The 18,229-nt window shown below is 51.7% G+C and overlaps 2 protein-coding genes across 6 annotated transcripts in view; both read left to right on the forward strand.

Annotated features, from left to right (window-relative positions):
- Positions 1-10,732, forward strand: part of UBE2G1 (ubiquitin conjugating enzyme E2 G1) — a 31,396-nt gene extending 20,664 nt beyond the window's left edge. For 3 of the 4 annotated variants that reach the window (XM_068165423.1, XM_068165425.1, XM_068165426.1), the window contains 2 exons: positions 4,425-4,547; positions 6,733-7,275. In XM_068165423.1, the coding sequence (XP_068021524.1) occupies positions 4,425-4,511 (87 nt within the window). In that variant the 3' untranslated portion in view covers positions 4,512-4,547; positions 6,733-7,275. Of the gene's footprint in view, positions 1-4,424; positions 4,548-6,732; positions 7,276-10,481 lie in introns of those variants that run through there. The other variant, XM_068165424.1, reaches the window with a different exon arrangement.
- Positions 10,733-12,736: 2,004 nt separating this feature from the next.
- Positions 12,737-18,229, forward strand: part of ANKFY1 (ankyrin repeat and FYVE domain containing 1) — a 48,710-nt gene continuing 43,217 nt past the window's right edge. For both annotated transcript variants that reach the window (XM_068165402.1, XM_068165403.1), the window contains exon 1: positions 12,737-12,792. In XM_068165402.1, the coding sequence (XP_068021503.1) occupies positions 12,783-12,792 (10 nt within the window). In that variant the 5' untranslated portion in view covers positions 12,737-12,782. The remainder of the gene's footprint in view (positions 12,793-18,229) is intronic.

An 18,229-nucleotide genomic window follows, 5' to 3' on the forward strand; every position in this document is an offset into this window, starting at 1 on the left:
CCCTGGGGGTCCTGATCTAGTTGGAGGTGTCCCTGCTGACTGCAGGGGTGTCAGATGAGGTCACCTTTGGAAGTCCCTCCCAACCCAGTCCATGTGGAAATGGGTGTAGAGTGGGTTGAGAGCAGCCCTGAGAAAAAGCCCTGGGGTGTTGGCTGCTGAGAAGCTCCCCATGAGCCAGCAGTGCCCTCATGCAGCGCAGATGGCAGCTGTGTGCTGGGCTGCAGCCAGAGCAGTGTGGGCAGCAGGGCAAAAGAGGGGATTCTGCCCCTTGACTCTCCAAGGACTGGAGCACCTCTGCTATGAGGACAGGCTGAGGGAGCTGGGGTTTTGCGGCCTGGAGAAGAGAAGACTCTGGGGGGGACCTTAGAGCTGCCTTCCAGTAGCTGAAGGGATCCTACAGGAAGGCTGGAGAGGGACTTTTCATCAGGGACAGGACAAGGGGGAATGGTTTGAAGCTGAGGCAGAGCAGGGTTAGACTGAAGCTGAAAGAGTTCTTCAGTATGGGGTGGTGAGTCTCTGGAATGGGTTGGCCAGGGAGGTTGTGGATACCTCCTGTCTTGGAGGTGTTCAGGGCCAGGATGGATGAGTCTAGTGGAAGGTGTCCCTGCCCATAGGAGGAGGCTTGGAGTAGATGAACTGAGATCACTTCCATTCTGTGATTCTTGTTTGACAAACAGTAACTTCTGGAAGAACCTTCTATATCACAGGCTGCTTTTTTGGGGGGGGAAAGCAGTCATGGTGTGAAACAGAATTAGTCCTTACCCTGGAAAATTGCTAACAGATTGCAAAGGAAAGATGCTGTCAGCTTTCATAGGCAGGGCTTTAGCTTCTATGCAACGAGACATTTATTTATAGTAGATAAGTGGTGCACAGATACTTAATGGATGAATTTAAACTTCTTCAGCCTTAAATTTAGGGAAGCTGGCTGTAAAATCCTGTGTGGATGTGTACATGGAGTGGTTACCTCTGCCATTACATTTCTTAAATCTCTTCTGCAACATTTTTGGTTCCTGCTATGCATAGCACACCAACATTGTTGTTTTGGAAGATTGATTTAGCTGTTAAAAAGTGATTGAATGTGAGGAGAAAATGTGGTGGGGTCCTTCAGTGTCATGTTGGTGTGACTTTTTTGCATCCACCTCTATAGAGCAGTTGCCCAGGATCATAGATGAAAGCAGTAGGTTTGAGTTTGTGGACTCATAGATTCATGGAATGGGTTGGGTTGGAAAGGACCACAAAGCTCATCCAGTTCCAAACCCCCCTGCCAAGTGCAGGGACACCTCCCACCAGCTCAGGTTGCTCAAGGCCTCATCCAGCCTGGCCTTGAACACCTCCAGGCAGGGGGAAGCCACAGCCTTCTTGGGTAGCCTGTTCCAGTGTCTCCCCCTCTGTCAGTGGAAAGAATTTCTTCCTCATGTGTGCTTTTGAGAATGTGCTCACAAGCTTCATTGGGTATCTGGCCTTGAAGTCCAGAAGAAGTGTTGTGCCAGACTGGAGTGACTGGTTAAGGAGTGATGAACAAGCCTGGTTTGTGGTCAAAGTCCACAGTCAGTCTACAGTGAGGGCTTTGTCCTGAGAGAGGTGGAAGTGTTCTCATGCAGCAGTGTCCCTGAGCATGGCCTGTCCTGTGTGGGTATGTAAGCACATCTCAGCTCTAGAAGAGCTCCATTCATAGCAGAACAGCAGTTGGACTGATAACCATTTGTGGTGAGGAAGGCAAAATTGTCAGTTTTGAAAGGGAGTAGGGGAAGAGACTTGAGGCCCCACGCAGGTAGGGTATGCCAGCACGCTTTGAATTGCTCTTGACTTGCAGTTCAGCGGTGAGTGATCCATGCTGTCCTCACAGGGAAGTTCTAGGGCTTCTAACTAGGGCAGTGAGGAGAAGGGAGATGGTAATCTTAGGATGCAGAGTTTTGTAGAGGCATGCTAACCTGCTCTGTGAAGCTAGTGATGCCTTCCTAAAGGTCTGCCTGCTGCAGAGCGAGTGGGAGTGGAGTCTCCTGAAACCTTTGATTGCTGTGCTTGTTGGTATTTCCAGATGTGGGTGAGCTGTGCTGGAAGCTCATCATGAAAATAGTCTCATGTGGAACAAACTTAATGGGGGAAGAAAAGCAAACACAAAGCTGCAGTGAAGAATTCCCAGTTTCAGCATTCTTTTGAGTGTTAGACCTCCCCTTGTCTCACCTTACTGGTAGAAACAAATCCTCAGACACGTGGATGTTTTCTGTTGGCAAACCTGAGAGCACTGGAAGGAGCAGGTTGCTAATGAACTGCTAGAAGTACAGTCAGAGTTCCTCAGCTGACAAGCTCCTGTATGTTGAGTGCAGCTGCCCTAACAGTGGAGAGAGCTTTTACATTTAGCTTGTCACCATCCCAGCATCAAAGGCTGCTGTGCCCCACACTCTGCTACTTGAGGAGTGATTAATCTCTTTCAATTTGTTTGCCTCAGAGCTGTCAGGTAAAAAAATCAGGGATTTGTTTATGTAAACCTTAGGGTAAAGCTTGACAAGGTCTTGATGAGACATGGTGTTTTCTAGCCCAGTTTGAAAGAACCAAGAACTGAAATCCAGATCTGGCTGAAGGCAGCACTGTGGTGTCACTTGGGTTGTTAAGAACTGTTTTTCTGAGCATGGTAATAGCTGTTCCAAGTAACTTTTAAACTCCATGTGCTGCTCCTGCTGGATTGTCAGCTGCAGCCTCTTCATATTCACCAGAATACTTATCAGGGTAATGAAGAATCAGGAACTCAGGTGCTGTTATTTTGAGCTGCTGTCAAGATGCTTTCCACTTGGTTGAATAAGTGGAAGTTCAGTGCAACAGCAGTATTTGGCAGTTACTGAAAGATAACCTTGCTTAAAACCTAGTTTAAGTGAGTTCAGAGCATAAGGGGTTACAGGCAGGTCACAGGAACAGAGGATATAGCTGCTCCCTAGAGAAAGGAATTATCTCATAGCTCTTGGAGCAGGACAACAAGGGACAGGGGCATGAACAGATACTGGAAGAAGTGAATAGAGCAGTTTCTGACCTAAAATGAGAGCTTTTTGAGCTCTTTGCTATCCAGCTCTGAACACTGGCTTCATGGAGCTACAGGTATAAAAGGCAGAAACAAACCTAAGAATCTGAAGCTCAGAGAGAACAAGTTCAATGCTTCAGTTACCTTCTGTAGGCTGTCCTGCGTCCCAGTCCAAGGAGCTGAATGCTGGCTGTATTCATTGCTGGGGAAAAAATCCAAACAAATTACTAAGCAGCTTTATTTGTGCTTTCACTGGAAGGACAAGAGCTGCTGGCTTTGCTAGTCTGGCAGTGTGCTGACTGGCTAGGTGTCTTGGTTTAGATCTCACTAGGTGAGCTTGGAGATGGTAGCTGCTAGGATATGCCAGTTCTCCTCAAACGTGCTACAACCTTCATGCCAAGTTGGGGCTGAAAGTGGTGTGTGCTAGACAGCTTTGGGTAAAGCTGCAATGGCCTGGTGGTGGGGTTTGTAACCCTTTCCCTCACCCCTGCAGTAAGAATTTGTTACTTGTATCAAAAACTAAGACCTGTAGGAGTTGCTTCATGAACTAAGGAGTTCTTTATACTTTCCCACCACTTCTTGCCTAAAGCAGTACCCAGCATGTCTCCCTCAGCCAGGCTGTATGATGCACTTGTGCTTCCAGCTCACCGAGAGGCTGGCACAAAAAGCTCAAAACCTGCATGTTTTCCTGTGGGGTTTAGGGATTCTGTGGTGTGCACATCTCTGGGTGCCTCTTGCTCCTGTCCTGTCTTTTGTCTTTGGTTTACATCTGTGCAGTTCTGAAATTAGCTCCTTCTCACCAAGACATCCCCACAGTTGTGCTGAGTGGGCTGTCAAAGTTGGTCTTGTGGAGCCAATATCTTGCAGCCATGCCTAACCAGAAGGCGGTGTCTTTCTCAGGACACTGTGCCACTTCTGAATACTGTGACCTTTGTGTTGCTGTCCTAGAGTGTCCTGGATAGATGAAACTGCCCTAAAAATCTCACAGTAACTACTAGCTCCACAGTAGCTGGGTCACTTCTCAGCGCTGCAGTTGAGGGTGTTTTCTCTAACCTGTAGCAAGAACTTGTGGTCTGCAGTTGGAATTTGCTGCTACTTTGCAGGCTGAAGTAAATAGATTTCAGCCTAGGTGTTGTGATATATTGGTAGCCACCAGGTTAGTCTTGAAAAATGCCTGAAATCCAAGGGGGAGAGGCTGCATCCTCACTGGCTGGTGAGCAGCCTGCAGAGACACCCACAACAAGCTTTCAGAAGTGTTGACTGTCAGAGGCTTCCAGTGACTAACTCAAGGACTGTAAGCAAATGTCAGTGTTTCTAGATGGCCAATGCCTACAGACATAACCACCAAGAGCCATCCTACAGCTTGTGCCTGGTTGTAGGAGTGACATCTGAAAGCTCTGTTCCTTTACAGAAAGAATGGAGAGAAGACAGAAATGGAGAATTCAAAAGGAAAGTTGCCCGCTGTGTAAGGAAAAGCCAAGAAACTGCTTTTGAGTGACACTTAGCAGCAGCTAGTAGCTTCACTTTTTTCAGGGTAAGTACCCTTCTCAAGACAAGTCAGCTACCCCAGCTGAGGATCTCCTCCAGAAGTGCTGAACTAAGCTTTTTTTTTTCTCAAAAAGCTAAAAAGCCAAACCCCCAAATCTCCAAAACCAAGCCCCAAACCTCTCCTGTCAGCTGCGTGGTCCCAGCGCAGTTCTGTGCCCGTATGGGACACCAGAGACTAAAACCGTGTTCGAGTGCAGGGGCAGCCCCTCCTGCCAAGGCTGTGGGGCTTCTCTTGCATTTACACTGTTCAGAAGGTGAAATTATTTTCTCAGTACTGGTCCTGCTTTATCCATAGCACTCAGGGCTGTAATCAAAGAGGGGCAATCATTCCTTCATTTCCACCTAAACATCAGGAAAATCCTATTTGGTCTGATGGTGCTGGAGCCCTGGAGCTGGCCACTCAGAGAGGTGGTGGAGTCTCCCTCTCTGGGGAGCTTCCAAAACCCCCTGGGCAAGCTGCTGTGAGTGCCTTGCTTTAGTAGGGGCTTGGACTGGGCGATCCCCAGAGGTCACTTCTGGGATTACCGTGAAGAGTGGTTTTTTTGACTCTTAAAAATGTTCTTGCAGCTCTCTGGAGATACCTTGCTGGTGTTGGTGGCATTTTGCATGTGGGTTTGAAATAAATCACTGGTGAGGTTGTCAGGAAGCTTGCTGCAGGTCTGGGTGGAAGTTGTACTAGAATGTCTACTAGCATATCAGAAAGGATCAACTGAGCTGTTGCCCTTCAATAACATCAGGAAAGGTGGAAGGTTTTTTCCCAGCCCAGAAACATTTTGTGCTGATTGAAGGCTTAGGAATAGCTTCAGCAAAGCCATGGTATTTTGGAAACTGAACTGAGAGTCTGGACAGATTCTAACCTGAGAGGAGCTGATGTGATATGACTCAAGATGCCAGCTGTAATTAGAACAATCCCATCCTCCTTTGAATGAGACTTGTTGTAATCATAATGAATAAAGCTCCTGTAAAAGAAACTGTATTCAAAGGTGGCCCTTAAATACCTGGCCTTTGGTCACTTTAATCTTAGTGTACCAAGGAAGAACTTCCTCAACTAGCTAATAAATGCCCAGTCTTACTTTTGAAAGCAAAGCAGAGCTTCCTGGCAAAGCTCCTTTGCTCAGTGATTGCTTTGGCAGGTGAAGTGGCTTGAGAAGCCTGGAGTCCTGAGTGCTGGTTAGCTTCAGGGTACAGAAGCTGGGGAGTGGGCCAGTGTATCGCTGGTGGTTGTTTACAGGGCTTGCACTGGCTGAACAGCTGCAGCACCTTTGCTAAATGCTCCTGCTAGTGGATTTTTCTTCACCAGGGCTGTACAGGAGAGCCTCCCTTTCTCATCCTGTTGTAAGAACTGTGGGGGTTGGGGGTGGGGGAAGGCTCCATCTGTGACATACCAGCACTGCAGTGTCTCCTCTCTGCAGGAATGTGTTGATTGAGCAGAGCTTTCTCCAGTCCAGTGAGAAGCACAGAAAAAAGCTTGATATTGATAAAAGCCTAAGCAAAGGAACTGAATGTTTTGTACAGCTGCCTATAACTAGAGTGTAGAAATTAATGCAGCTGACAACGTTCTCTCTCTGTGAGAAAGGGAGTAGCTGTGAGTAATGCTGCAGAGTGTCCTTAGCTAACCTCAGCTCTGTTGCCATGTCAGACTTGGCCATGATGAAGCAAGGCTTGTGACAAGTATTCCAGTAACTGGCTGTGTGCAGAGGTTTTCTAAGTCCTGGTGACTCCTAAGTAAGTGATGGGCAGTGAATTGGGTGAGAAGAGACCACAGAGCTGGTGCACAAACACAGCCTGGCTGTGGAGCTACGGTGTCCCTGCTGTGCCATTTTGCTCCACACCCGCCTGGGGAAGCAGAGTCCATACCTCACAGGAAGTGCTGCACGGGAGCTGCAGAGTTGCAGCCCTCTGTGGGAACAGTTCAAGGTTTCCACCTGGCGCTTGCAAGCAGCAGGAGAGGCAGGAGCCTGGCAGGCTGATGGCTGAGTGAGTTCAGCACTCTGGGTCTTCGAGCCTCAGTCTCTCGGGTGCTGAGGTGGGATTTGAGCATCCTCTCTCCAGAGGTACGTAAAGTCCTTGCACAAGTGATGATATTCCCCTTGAGCTGAAACACTCTAACGTCTTTACCACAACTGAGGATGATGAGGGGGTTTGTTTTAATACCTGTGGTTTCTTTGTAGGTCTCCAGTTGAGAAACATGGCACTGTTTTTTTCCTGCACTCTACCCACCTATTGCTGGACTTCTGTTGTTACAAGTTGGCAAACACTGGCTGGAACTGGGCTGCAATAAAACATGCCAGTTATCAATGCTGACAAGAGCCTAACAAGTGCCAACACAAGATGATTACGCATTTTGAAATCTAATAAAAACTGCTTTAACCTTCAGGAAGAATTGTAAAGATGTGTACATAGCACAACATGAGCTGGATAATATATTTACTGTCCATGTACATCCACACAGCCACCTGTACCACCCCATGCCCTCTGTAGGTAGGAATAGAATAACGGACATTGGAAAGATTTTAGCAGGTTCTCCTCTCCCCTGTTGGTTGGTTCCTATCAGTTTAAAGAAAAGCAACAACCCAACACAACTTGTGAAGCATGTTAAACCATAAACCAATTAGGAGAAAGGTTCTGGGGTTTGTTTTGCTTTCTTTCTTTCCCACCCATCTTAATTTTCCTTTGACCCACTGAGGCTTAATTAAAATCTCTCGCTTATGGAAGTTCAGTGTCTTGGGGGGTTGGAAATGCACTCCCTTTTACTTCCCTCAGCAGACCTGGAGTTTTCCCCCGTGAAAGCCTGGCAGGATTGGCTACAAATTCCTTCTCTCTTCTTTTCTGATGACCTCCATAGTCTCAAAGGTGCTTTTTCATTTTTTCCTTTCCCACCCTTTTTTGAACCCAATTGCACAGGCTCCTTGAATTGGGTATAGCAATAATTCTGGCCATGGAGCACCCTTCAGCAGCCTGCTGGATTTTTAACTTCCAAGGGACTTGTGCTTTCATTTGGGAGTTCAGTTGACTAAAGTTAGTCCAAGATAGGAGTGAGCTGCTTTTTATGGGTGAGTTTTAACTGCTTGGTTTTGCCTTTGTCATTGCCTGTTTGTGAGGTGGGGGGTGTGTGGGGGAGGCTTGGTTTTATTGCTCAAGGTTGACTTCAAGCATGCACAGCTCTAGGCTTTCAAATGACTAACTTCTGGGTTTGGTATCAAAAATAGTTTCCCTCCTTTTTCCCTTTCCTCTCTTCTGTGGCCCTTCATCTTCTCTGCCTTCCACTTCAGAGTTTTCCTCCCCCAATGTACAAAGGAAATGGCGATGTATATTTTCATGTAATTTGATTTTTGGAATTCTGTCACCTTCTGTAGTGAGTTCTTCCAAAATATAATTTTTTCCAATAATAATGTGTCAAACTGGCTGTCTTGAGTGTCAAAAGAGGAAGGGTGACTGCAGTTGGAGCATAGCTTCCTCAGACATCTTCAACAGTGTCACATCAGCAGCCATTTGTTGGCTTTGGCATTCTGTATTTCACTTTGGAATGATTAAAAAGCAACCAAAACACACTCCTTGGGCTCTGGTGAGCAAATCCGCATCCTAGGAGTAGCCGAGTGGGAGAGTTTTCCAAGTCTACAGCAGATTTCTCTCTGCTAAAGGGAAGTTCAAAGAATCACAGAAGGGTTTGGGCTTGAAGGAACCTTGAGGATCATCCAGTTCCATCCCCCTGCTGTGGGCAGGGACACCTCCCACCAGCTCAGGTTCCTCAAGGCCTCATCCAGCCTGGCCTTGAACTCCTCCAGGGAGGGGACATCCACAGCCTCCCTGGACAACCTCTTTCAGTGTCTCTCCACCCTCACTAGAAAGGATTTCTTCCTCATCTCCCCAGTTGACCTCAAAGCCATTGTCCCTTGTCCTTCCTAAAGTCCCCTCCAGCTCTCGTGCAGCCCCTACAGATACTGGAATGCTGCTCCCTGGAACTTTCTCTCCAGGTTGAGTAGCCCCAACTCTCCTAGCCTCTTCCTGTAGGGGAGGTGCTCCAGCCCTCTGCTCTTTGTGGCCTCCTCTGGACTCTCTGATAGTTCCATGTCCTCTTGATGCTGGGGGCACCAGAACTGGATGTAGTGCTCCAGGTGTGGTCTCCCCAGCGCAGAGGGAGCACTTTTGATGCAGCCCAGGCCAGGGTTGCCTTCTGGGCTGCAAACTTCCTCTATGAAGTTCAACCTCTTGCCTGTTCTCTGCTGTGTCACAAGTTTACCATGGTTTCTAACATCGTGGAGTAACCCAGTAATAAATTGGTTCCAGTGTTAATGGGTCCCCTTGTGAGAAGCCTTCGGTGCTCATCTGCTAGCTGGCTGGACTTCAGCTTGCTGTGCACCATCCTGACAGTCAAAGGCATCCACTGCAGGGCTCCTGAGAGCTGGGGTGTGGGGAGGTGACAGTTACTAGCCAGCCACATGGGACAGCCAAGCCTTGTGGTAAGTACCAGCAGCCTTACACGTAGAGGTGTGCTTCCTTCTCCAGGTGCTTTGGATCCACATGGATGTGTCCCAGTACCTGTTTAGATGGGAACCAGTTACTGTGAGACCTCATTAGCTAAACTTGCTTTAATTGTACAGCACCTGTGTGCAGTACCTCAGAGCTATGAATTCCCCAACAGAAGCTGAGTTCCCCTTTGAGGAAACTGCTTGTGAGGTTTCCTGCCCCCCAGCTGGCTGCTCTTAGGCAGGAGCTGGCCCTGTGAGACTCAGTGGCATGCTGCCATTCTTGCCAAAACGCAGAAGCTGCCCTTCCTAAACCCAGCAGAGACTGCTGCTCCCCTGGGCTGCCCTTGTTCCTTTCTAGCACCCATCTAAAGAGCTAGCAGCAGCTCAAGGTAATTTGTACTTGCTGCTTCCAGCCAGTTCAACCATGGTCCTTGTTTGTCTTCCTCAGTACAATGAGCAGAGCACCATCTGGGAACTTCAGAGTGGGTTAAAGCTTTATTTTCCCTCATGTGTTCTCCAGAAGAGCTGCCCATTGAGCAGCCTGGAAATGGCAGTTTGCATCAGGAGGTAGAAGGGCCCTTGACTCCACGGCAGAGAGCAGCTTCCCCTCTCTCCTGGGCTTACACAGAGGCTTGTGATCCTACCTGATCAGAGGCACAGAATGTTAGGAGGCTGGGGGTTGAAAAGGGGAACTCCAGAGATGGAGTCTAGCAGGTCACTCGGAAACACACCCAGGTAGGTTTTGAAAGTCTCCAGAGAAGGAGACTCCACAGCCTCTCTAGGCAGCCTGCTCCAGGGTTCCAGCACCCTCCCATCAAACAAGATTATTCCTGTGTTCCAGTTTATCCCTGTTCCTTGTCCTACCACTGGGCACCACCAGAGAGACCTGGCCCCTTCGTCTTGATACCCACCCCTCAGGTATTCCTAGACATTCATAAAGTCTCTCAGCCTTCCCCAGACTAAACAGCCCCAGGTCTCTCAGCCTTTCCTCATAGGAGAGATGTTGCAGTCCCTTAATGCCTTGGCCCAGCTATTCCAAAGGAAGGAGTGTTGGTGTGGGTGCTGTTCACATGTCCAAGCAGCAGGTCTGGCTAAGCCCAGGGACTTAAGGAAAGAAGCAGCTCTGGGTCTTGTGCCAAATGTCCTGGTTGTAGAAAGCCTCTGACCAGCAGGGCCAGGGTGTTTCACTTTGCTGTGATCCCAGCTGGCTTTCTTTCCTACCTGCCACGTGACAGACCTGATGATGATGGTTACTGATGTGACCAGAGATTTCTGCTTGTCCTCAAGCCAGGAACACTGAAGAGATGCAGCACCTGCAAGTAGTACTGGAACACCTGTTGAACCATCAAGCAAATAGCATCTGACTCAGTTCCCCTTGTTCCAAGCTCTTGGGTCTGGTTTGGTTTCTGTAGGCTGCTGGCACACTGGCTGATCAGTCACACCTTGTCTAGTTCTCTGCAGGCTTGTCCTGAGGGCTTTGTGCTGTTCTTTCCCCCAACGCCTGCTGGCCTACTTGTCAGATAACCTCATCACCAGGAAAAGAGGCAGAGCAAAGCCACCCCAGTCCCTTTTGTGTTTCTCCACGCTGCTCCTTGTGCATCAGAGGTGTCTGAAAGTCAGAAGCGCTATTGAGCCACCGTGAGAAAATCCTCTCCTGCTGTGAAAGTGCCTAGAAAGTGCTTCTTGGAAGAAGCTCAATAAATGGAGAACGTTAATTCTGAAGTGGTCAGAAGTGTGCTGTGTTGTTTTTTGCTGGTAGGCTGAGAAGGGCTGGACACGTTCTTGCACCTGCACCACCTGCTGCACTGCTCTGTGCGTGGTCCCCTCACACTGCCAGCAGAGGACCACCAGAAGTCTGAAAATTCCTGCATAGCTTCAGAAGCAGGAGGGACTTCAGACCAAACCAGGAGGTGCTTGGGTTGTAAAGAGGCTGTAACAGGACAGCTTCCTGCCCAGGCAGATCCTCAGCAGAAGGCGAGACTGCTGATTTCCCAGATGCAAAATAGCAGCAGAAAGGAATCCAGTCTCTGTTGTTACTCAGACCAAGCCCAATCAGTGATGACTCTTTCCTCACAGTTCTTCAAGGCAGAACCGCAGAATTGGTTGGAAGAAACCTTTAAGGTCACTGAGTCCAAGCATTAACCCAGCACTGCCAGGCCACTGCCAAACTGTCAGCAATACATCCACAATAGCAGCTGATCAATAGCACCCATAAAGCAGCAGTGTCATTTAGCTACATAGCAAAGTTCTGCACATTGGTCACTGAGCTGTGAAACACTTGGGCCATGGTAACTAGAAACCAGGCCCCAGGCCCAGAAAACCTACTGGGCCCTGGTGAGGCTGTACCTTGAATCCTGGGGTCAGTTTTGGGCCCCTCACTCCCTGAAGGACACTGAGGAGCTGAAGCAGGGCCAGAGAAGGGCAACAAAGCTGGGGAAGGGTCTGGAGGACAGGGCTGGGGAGGAGCAGCTGAGGGCCCTGGGGGTGTTAAATGTGGAGAAGAGGCTGAAGTGAGACCTCATTGCTCTCTCCAGCTCCCTGAGAGGAGGCTGGAGCCGGCGGGGGGTAGGGCTCTGCTCCCTAGGATGAGGTGATAGAGGGAGAGGAGATGGCCTGGAATTGTGCCAGGGGTGGGGTAGATTTGTACTCAGGAAAAATCTCTTTGCTTCAAGAGTGGTCAGGGATTGGCACAGGCTGCCCAGGGAGGTGGTAGAGTCCCCATCCCTAAAGTATTCAAGAAAGGTGTGGCCATGGTGGTGTTGAGGGTTGGATTCAATGATCCCAGAGGGCTTTTCCAAGCAAAATAATTCTCTGATTCTCTGATTGTGACTGTCACATGAGGCAGAACTGTTCTTCAAAGATCACTGAATAGGCCAAAATGAGGTCTGTGTAACAATCCCGTGCATGATGTATGCCAACACTGATTTGCTCTTCAAATTGTTGATGCATCTGCGGAGAGTATTTTGGCACTTCTGCTGCACCTAGGCAGCAGAGCTCAGGATCAGGAACAACTTAGGGGCTGCTGTGCTGAACATGAGGCTTGGGAAAAGGATCTTGTCGCTGCCGCGTGGTCGTTGCCTGTCTCCACTCCCAGCCACACTGACCCCAGCGGGCACAGATCTGGGCTCTGAACCGAATAGGAGTGGGAGCTGCAGCAGCCATGGCAGGAGCGATGGCTGTGCTGGAGACCTATCAGTGCCAGCCCTTCCGTAGCTGCGTGCGACCCGGCCGAACAGAAGGCTCAGACTGCTTTGGAAATCGCTTTCCGTGCGGGTCCAGGCCGCCCAAGGCGGCCCACACCCTTGGCCCCGGGTGCCGGGCGGGTTTCTCCAGCCTTTCTCAGCCCGGGCCGCTCAAGGGCGATCCCGAGGCACCAGCAGGGATGTCCTGGGCCGGGGACCTTGCCTAAGGGAGGGGAGGGAAACCCCAGAGCCACTCAAACCAGCCCACCAGCTGCCTCCTGCGGCCACGGCACCAATTGTGTCAGGCGCAAGACACAGGAGCCTGGCCCCAGCGCCGCCCGGGGCGGGGTACTTCAGCGGCGGGCAGCGGGCGCAGCCGCAGGGCTGCCCGGGCCGCGGCGGGGCGGGGCCTGCGGCATAAAGCAGGGCTGGGCGGCCCCGTGCCGGCGTGCGCGCAGCCGCCGCGGGGCGCAGGCGGCGGCCGGGGCGCTGCGTGGTTCTCGCGAGAGCGCCGGGCGCGGACGGCGGGGCGGGCGGCGGCTCTCGCGAGACCGTGGCCCCGGACCCAACATGGCGGAAGGTGAGGGGGGGAGCCCGGGCAAGGGGCCGGGCGGGGCTGCGGCCGCCGGGAGCGCCACCGGCCGGAGCGTCGTCTTCGCTCGCAGGGGAGCGGGGGCAGCTCTAGTGGGGGGGCTCCCGCTGCTCCTCAGCGTGGCACAGGCCCGGTTGTGCCTGCGGTGGGTGGGGCAGTCCGCCCCCGAGCTGGACCCGAAATGGCGGGAGGGGAGCTTTGCCGTGCTCGGGGCCGCCGGCGAACAGCCTCAGGTGGTGCGGCTCGGGGTAGCTGTTGCTGCTGGCTGCCGTGCCTCGTGGGGAGCCCCCGGGACAGTCTGCCGGCTCCTTCGCGGCGCTCTGGCCTCGGTCGGGCCCGGGGCTGCCGGGGCGGGGGCGACGCGGGCGGCGGCGCGCGTTGGAGCGCGAGGGCAGGCAGCGCTGCGGCCTCGCGGGCACTCGCAGCTGGGGTCTGTTGTCGCGTGCCAGCCTTGACCGGGTCTGCAGAGGCCGCGCGGGGTGTGCGCGCGGGCTGTTAGCTGCAGCCTTTCTGAAGTCATTTCATGGCGGTAATGAAGTTTGGGAACGCGTTTGGAGTTCTGCAGTCGGCCTCCTTTCTGCAAGGCAGAAGCTTCCTCTTTTATTTCTGGAGGAAACTGATTGGGCAAACTGAGCTAAGATGCCCCAAGTTACACCTGGAGTGTAAGCTCTACCTCGGCGCTGCAAGCACAGCTTCAGCTCCTGAACCCCAAGTTACACCTGGAGTGTAAGCTCTACCTCGGCGCTGCAAGCACAGCTTCAGCTCCTGAACCCCAAGCTACACCTGAAGTGTAAGCTCTAACTCGGCGCTGCAAGCACAGCTTCAGCTCCTGAACCCCAAGTTACACCTGGAGTGTAAGCTCTACCTCGGCGCTGCAAGCACAGCTTCAGCTCCTGAACCCCAAGTTACACCTGGAGTGTAAGCTCTACCTCGGCGCTGCAAGCACAGCTTCAGCTCCTGAACCCCAAGTTACACCTGAAGTGTAAGCTCTACCTCGGCGCTGCAAGCGCAGCTTCAGCTCCTGAACCCCAAGTTACACCTGGAGTGTAAGCTCTACCTTGGCGCTGCAAGCGCAGCTTCAGCTCCTGAACCCCAAGTTACACCTGAAGTGTAAGCTCTACCTCGGCGCTGCAAGCACAGCTTCAGCTCCTGAACCCCAAGTTACACCTGGAGTGTAAGCTCTACCTTGGCGCTGCAAGCGCAGCTTCAGCTCCTGAACCCCAAGCTACACCTGGAGTGTAAGCTCTACCTCGGCGCTGCAAGCACAGCTTCAGCTCCTGAAGCGGAGTTTTCTAACCCTTTGTGGAAGACTGACTAGGGTGTAGCAGATGCTGATCTCCTGGCATGCTGTGGTCAAGCTGGTTAAGTAAATTCTTTGAGCTGCTCTTAACTTTTGGCTTGCTGAGTGCCACCGTTTGGTGCTCAGCTGGGCAGCCTCTTAGGCTTGCTTTGAAATATTGTTGGCCCGGTTCTGGTGGGCATCAGATGTCAAAGGTGTCTTCAGGTGGTCACCTCTCCATCAAGACCCTTGAGGCTCTGGTTCGGGGTCTTGTTCTGCAGAATGAACCTGCACCTGATGCAAGTCCTCTTTCTGTGTTTTCAAAGATGCCTCCACAGTTCAAGTAGTTCTCTTACCTTTTGGCTGAGGGAAGCAGATGAGCAGCGAGTGATCCTGTGTGCACAGGATGAACCAGCTGGTCCCCTGTGATGTCTGGGCTTAGGGGGTCTCTTTGTCCCTTAAAGTACTTCTCTGCAGCAGAGTTGTTTTAGTTGAGAGCTGATGGCATTGGAGAGTCAGTTGAAAAGTGCAGGCTTGGGGAAGGGAGATTGGCAAGCTCTGGTTGCCTGCTCAGGAGCTGTGTGCCTTTTCTTATGGAAGTGCTGCCTGTCTACAGAAGTCCTGAAGCAGGTTTGTTGCACTTGCCAGCTAAAAGAGGGTGAACAGTTTTAAACAAGAGCTGAGCTTATCTTTGATACCTGCAAGAGCTCTGTACTGGGGGTGCTGGGCTGCGTGCAGGCATGGTTGCAAGGTGGTGGATTAGTGCTTGAGTCTAAAGCAGCACAGGGTTATGATGTGGCACTTCAGGGTGGTTGTCAGGGTACACATCCTAAGCCTGCAGAAATGAAGAGGAACACAAAAGCTTTGGGGAGAGTCAGTGTGAAGCCTGGTAGGAAGGACCTAAGCCGAGGGGGTAAGAAAACAACACGTTTGCCTGAAGCACTTTGCCCAGCTCTAGCTCACAATAAACAGAAGCTGAGCTAAGTTGCTTCTGAGGCTGGATCTGATGGGTGGGATGGGCAGTCCCATGGATTCTGCTGGCCCTGCCCCTGGTTTGGGGTCTGTGCTCTCACCTCCTTGCCTGTTGCCTCCTTACTTGCCTATCTCTTTTGTTTCAGCCCTCTGGCTGCCCTTGAGTACTGCTTTGCCTTCTGTAAGAGAAATGTCAGTAGTCTTTTGTGAAGGCCTCTCTAAAGTCTTTGCTGTGGAAAGTGAACCTCTGCCAGTTCATGACAGGCTGGTCAGGCTGCCAGAAAGCTGTTAACAGACACTGCTTTCATTTTCTTCTCTATCTGTTAATGCTGTACCTGGAACATGGGCTCAGGAAGGAGTCCTGTTGTGTATGCTTCTGCTGACCCCAGGTGTCCTCCTCCTTGGACTGATTTTTAGCTGGTTCTATGGTACCATCCAGTGAGGCTGCCCTCGCAGTGTCTTAGAATCACAGAACCATTTGGGTTGGAAAAGCCCTTTCAGATTGTCTGGCCAGTCTCTGATTCTGCTAACCATGGCCTCAGCACCACATCTCTGCCTCTTTGAAACCCCTTCAGGGTGGGGATTCAACCACCTCCCTGGGCAGCCTGGGCCACTGATTGAGAACCCTTTCAGTGAAGAAGTTTCTTCTAATGTCCAACATAAACCTCCCCTGGGGCAACTTGAGGCCATTTTCCCTCCTCCTAGTACTGGGAGTCTAACTGCCATTTGCATAATAACTGTGCTGGCCTAAGGGATCTGCTGAGTGTAACTGAGGAGCAAGTCCCTGGAAGGTCTTTCCCTCCTTCACCTTCTCAGTTTGATTGGAAGATGCAGCCTTTCTTAGGCTGGTACATGTGACCAGCAGGACCAGGGCAGGGACTGTCCCCCTCTACTCAGCACTGGGGGGGCCACACCTTGAGCCCTATGATCAGTTTTGGGGCCCTCACTAAAATGAGAGGTGTTGAAGTGTGGCCAGAGAAGGGCAACAGAGCTGGGGAAGGGTCTGGAGAGCAGGGCTGGGGAGGAGCAGCTGAGGGAGCTGGGGGTGTTGAGCCTGAAGCAGAGGAGGCTGAGGGAGACCTCCTTGCTCTCTGCAGCTCCCTGAGAGGAGGCTGGAGCCGGGGGGGTCGGGCTCTGCTCCAAGGAACAAGGGATAGGATGAGAGGAAATGGCTTCAAGTTGTGCTGGATGTGAGGAACAATTTCCTCACTGAAAGAATGGTTAAGCTCTGGCCTAGGCTACGCGGGGAAGTGGTGGGGTCCCTGTCCCTGGCAGTGTTCAGAAGATGTAGCTGTGGTGCTGGGGGTGGTGGTTCAGTGGTGCCCTGGCAGTGCTGGTCTTTTCCACCCTGACTTACTCAGTCATTGTGTGCTGTGAGGTTCAGTCATCAACTTCTGTTTCTTTGTAGTTGGATTTGCATGGCAGCCAAGTGTCTCTGTGTGGCCAGTGGTGGGTGTTCAGAGACTGGTGTTCATGCTCCTCAAAGCATCTTCCAGTGCTCACTCTTTGCTCTTGCCAGTCTTTTGCAGCCTTTCCTGGGTCCACAGTGGCTACTGTGTGGTGATGCCTTGTCAGTGTGGTGCCTCTGGGGAGGGATCTTTGGAGATTTCTGGAGAGGCCTTTAAAACCCAAACCCGGGGAAGAATGGTTGTGCTGTGGTCACTCAGGCCATCTGATGACACCCTCACAGGGTGCCCTTGGGAAGGAGCTGTTGGTCATGAGTCTGGGAACACCAAAACTGTGTTTATCTTGAGATGGGAAGAGAGGCCAGTGTAGGACTGCACCCCTGGGTGAGGGTTGCTGTGGTGTTGGTAGCACACTTGTGAAATGATGGCCGTATAGTGCTGCCACTCAGCGAGGTTTGGGCGGGCTGGAGGGAGAGCTGGAGAGAGCCTCACCAGGTTAAGCCAGACTAAGTGTAGGCTCCTGCCCCTGGGGAGGGACAGCTGCCTGCACCAGGACAGATGAGAGAGGCCCTGCTGGGAAGCAGCTCCAAGGAGAAGGTCTTTGGAGGCCTGGTGGTCAATGAGCCCTTGTGGCCAAGGAAGCCAATGGTATCCTGGAGGGCATGGAAAAGGATGTGAGCAGCAGGGTGAGAAGAGTTCTCCTTGGTAAGAGCACGTCTGGAGTCCTGGGCCCAGTCCTGGGCTCTGGGGTGCAAGAGACAGGGATATACTGGAGAGTGTTCAGCAGAGGCTGTGAGGATGATGAAGGGGCTGGGATATCTGGTGAGGAAAGGCTGCAAGACCTGGGGCTGGTTAGCCTGGAGAAGAGAATAATGAGAGATCTGGCTGGGTAGGCGTCAGGAGGCAACTCGCTTCTTTTCAGTGTGTCCCATGACAGGACAAGGGGCAGTGGAGACAAACTGGAGCCCAGGAGGTTCCACCTCAAGAAGGAGGAACTTCCTTGGTGTGAGGGTGTTGGAGCCCTGGAACAGGCTGTCCAGAGAGGGTGTGGAGGCTCCTCTGGAGATCTTCAAAACCCACCTGGGTGTGTGTGACCTGCCCTGGATGATCCTGCTCTGGCAGGGGGTTTGGACTTGATCTCCAGAGGTCCCTTCCAACTCCCATATTCTGTGATTCTGTTTCAGTAGGATCAGGAAGGTTGATCCAGAGGAGATAGTGTCTGTTTACTGTTACAGGATAGAATAGAATAAGCCAGGTTGGAAGAGACCTTAAAGATCATCGTGTCCAACCTATCACCCAACACCACCCAATCAACTAACCCATGTAACCAAGCACCCTGTCAAGTCTCCTCCTGAACACCTCCAGTGACGGCGACTCCACCACCTCCCCAGGCAGCCCATTCCAATGGGCAATCACTCTCTCTGTGTAAAACTTCCTCCTGACCTCCAGCCTGAACCTCCCCTGGCGCAGCCTGAGACTGTGTCCTCTTGTTCTGGTGCTGGCTGCCTGGGAGAAGAGACCAACCTCTGCCTGTTTACAACCCCCCTTCAGGTAGTTGTAGAGAGTGATAAGGTCTCCCCTGAGTCTCCTCCTCTCCAGGCTAAGCAACCCCAGCTCCCTCAGCCTCTCCTCCCAGGGCTGTGCTCCAAGCCCCTCACTAACTTTGTTGCCCTTCTCTGGACTCGTTCCAGCAGCTCAACCTCCTTCCTAACCTGAGGAGCCCAGAACTGGACACTGGACTCAAGGTGTGGCCTAACCAGTGCAGTAT

The sequence above is a fragment of the Melanerpes formicivorus genome, unplaced genomic scaffold (assembly GCF_026170545.1).
Source record: "Melanerpes formicivorus ecotype bairdi unplaced genomic scaffold, bMelFor1.0.p_v2 SCAF_88, whole genome shotgun sequence".
Taxonomy (NCBI): domain Eukaryota; kingdom Metazoa; phylum Chordata; class Aves; order Piciformes; family Picidae; genus Melanerpes; species Melanerpes formicivorus.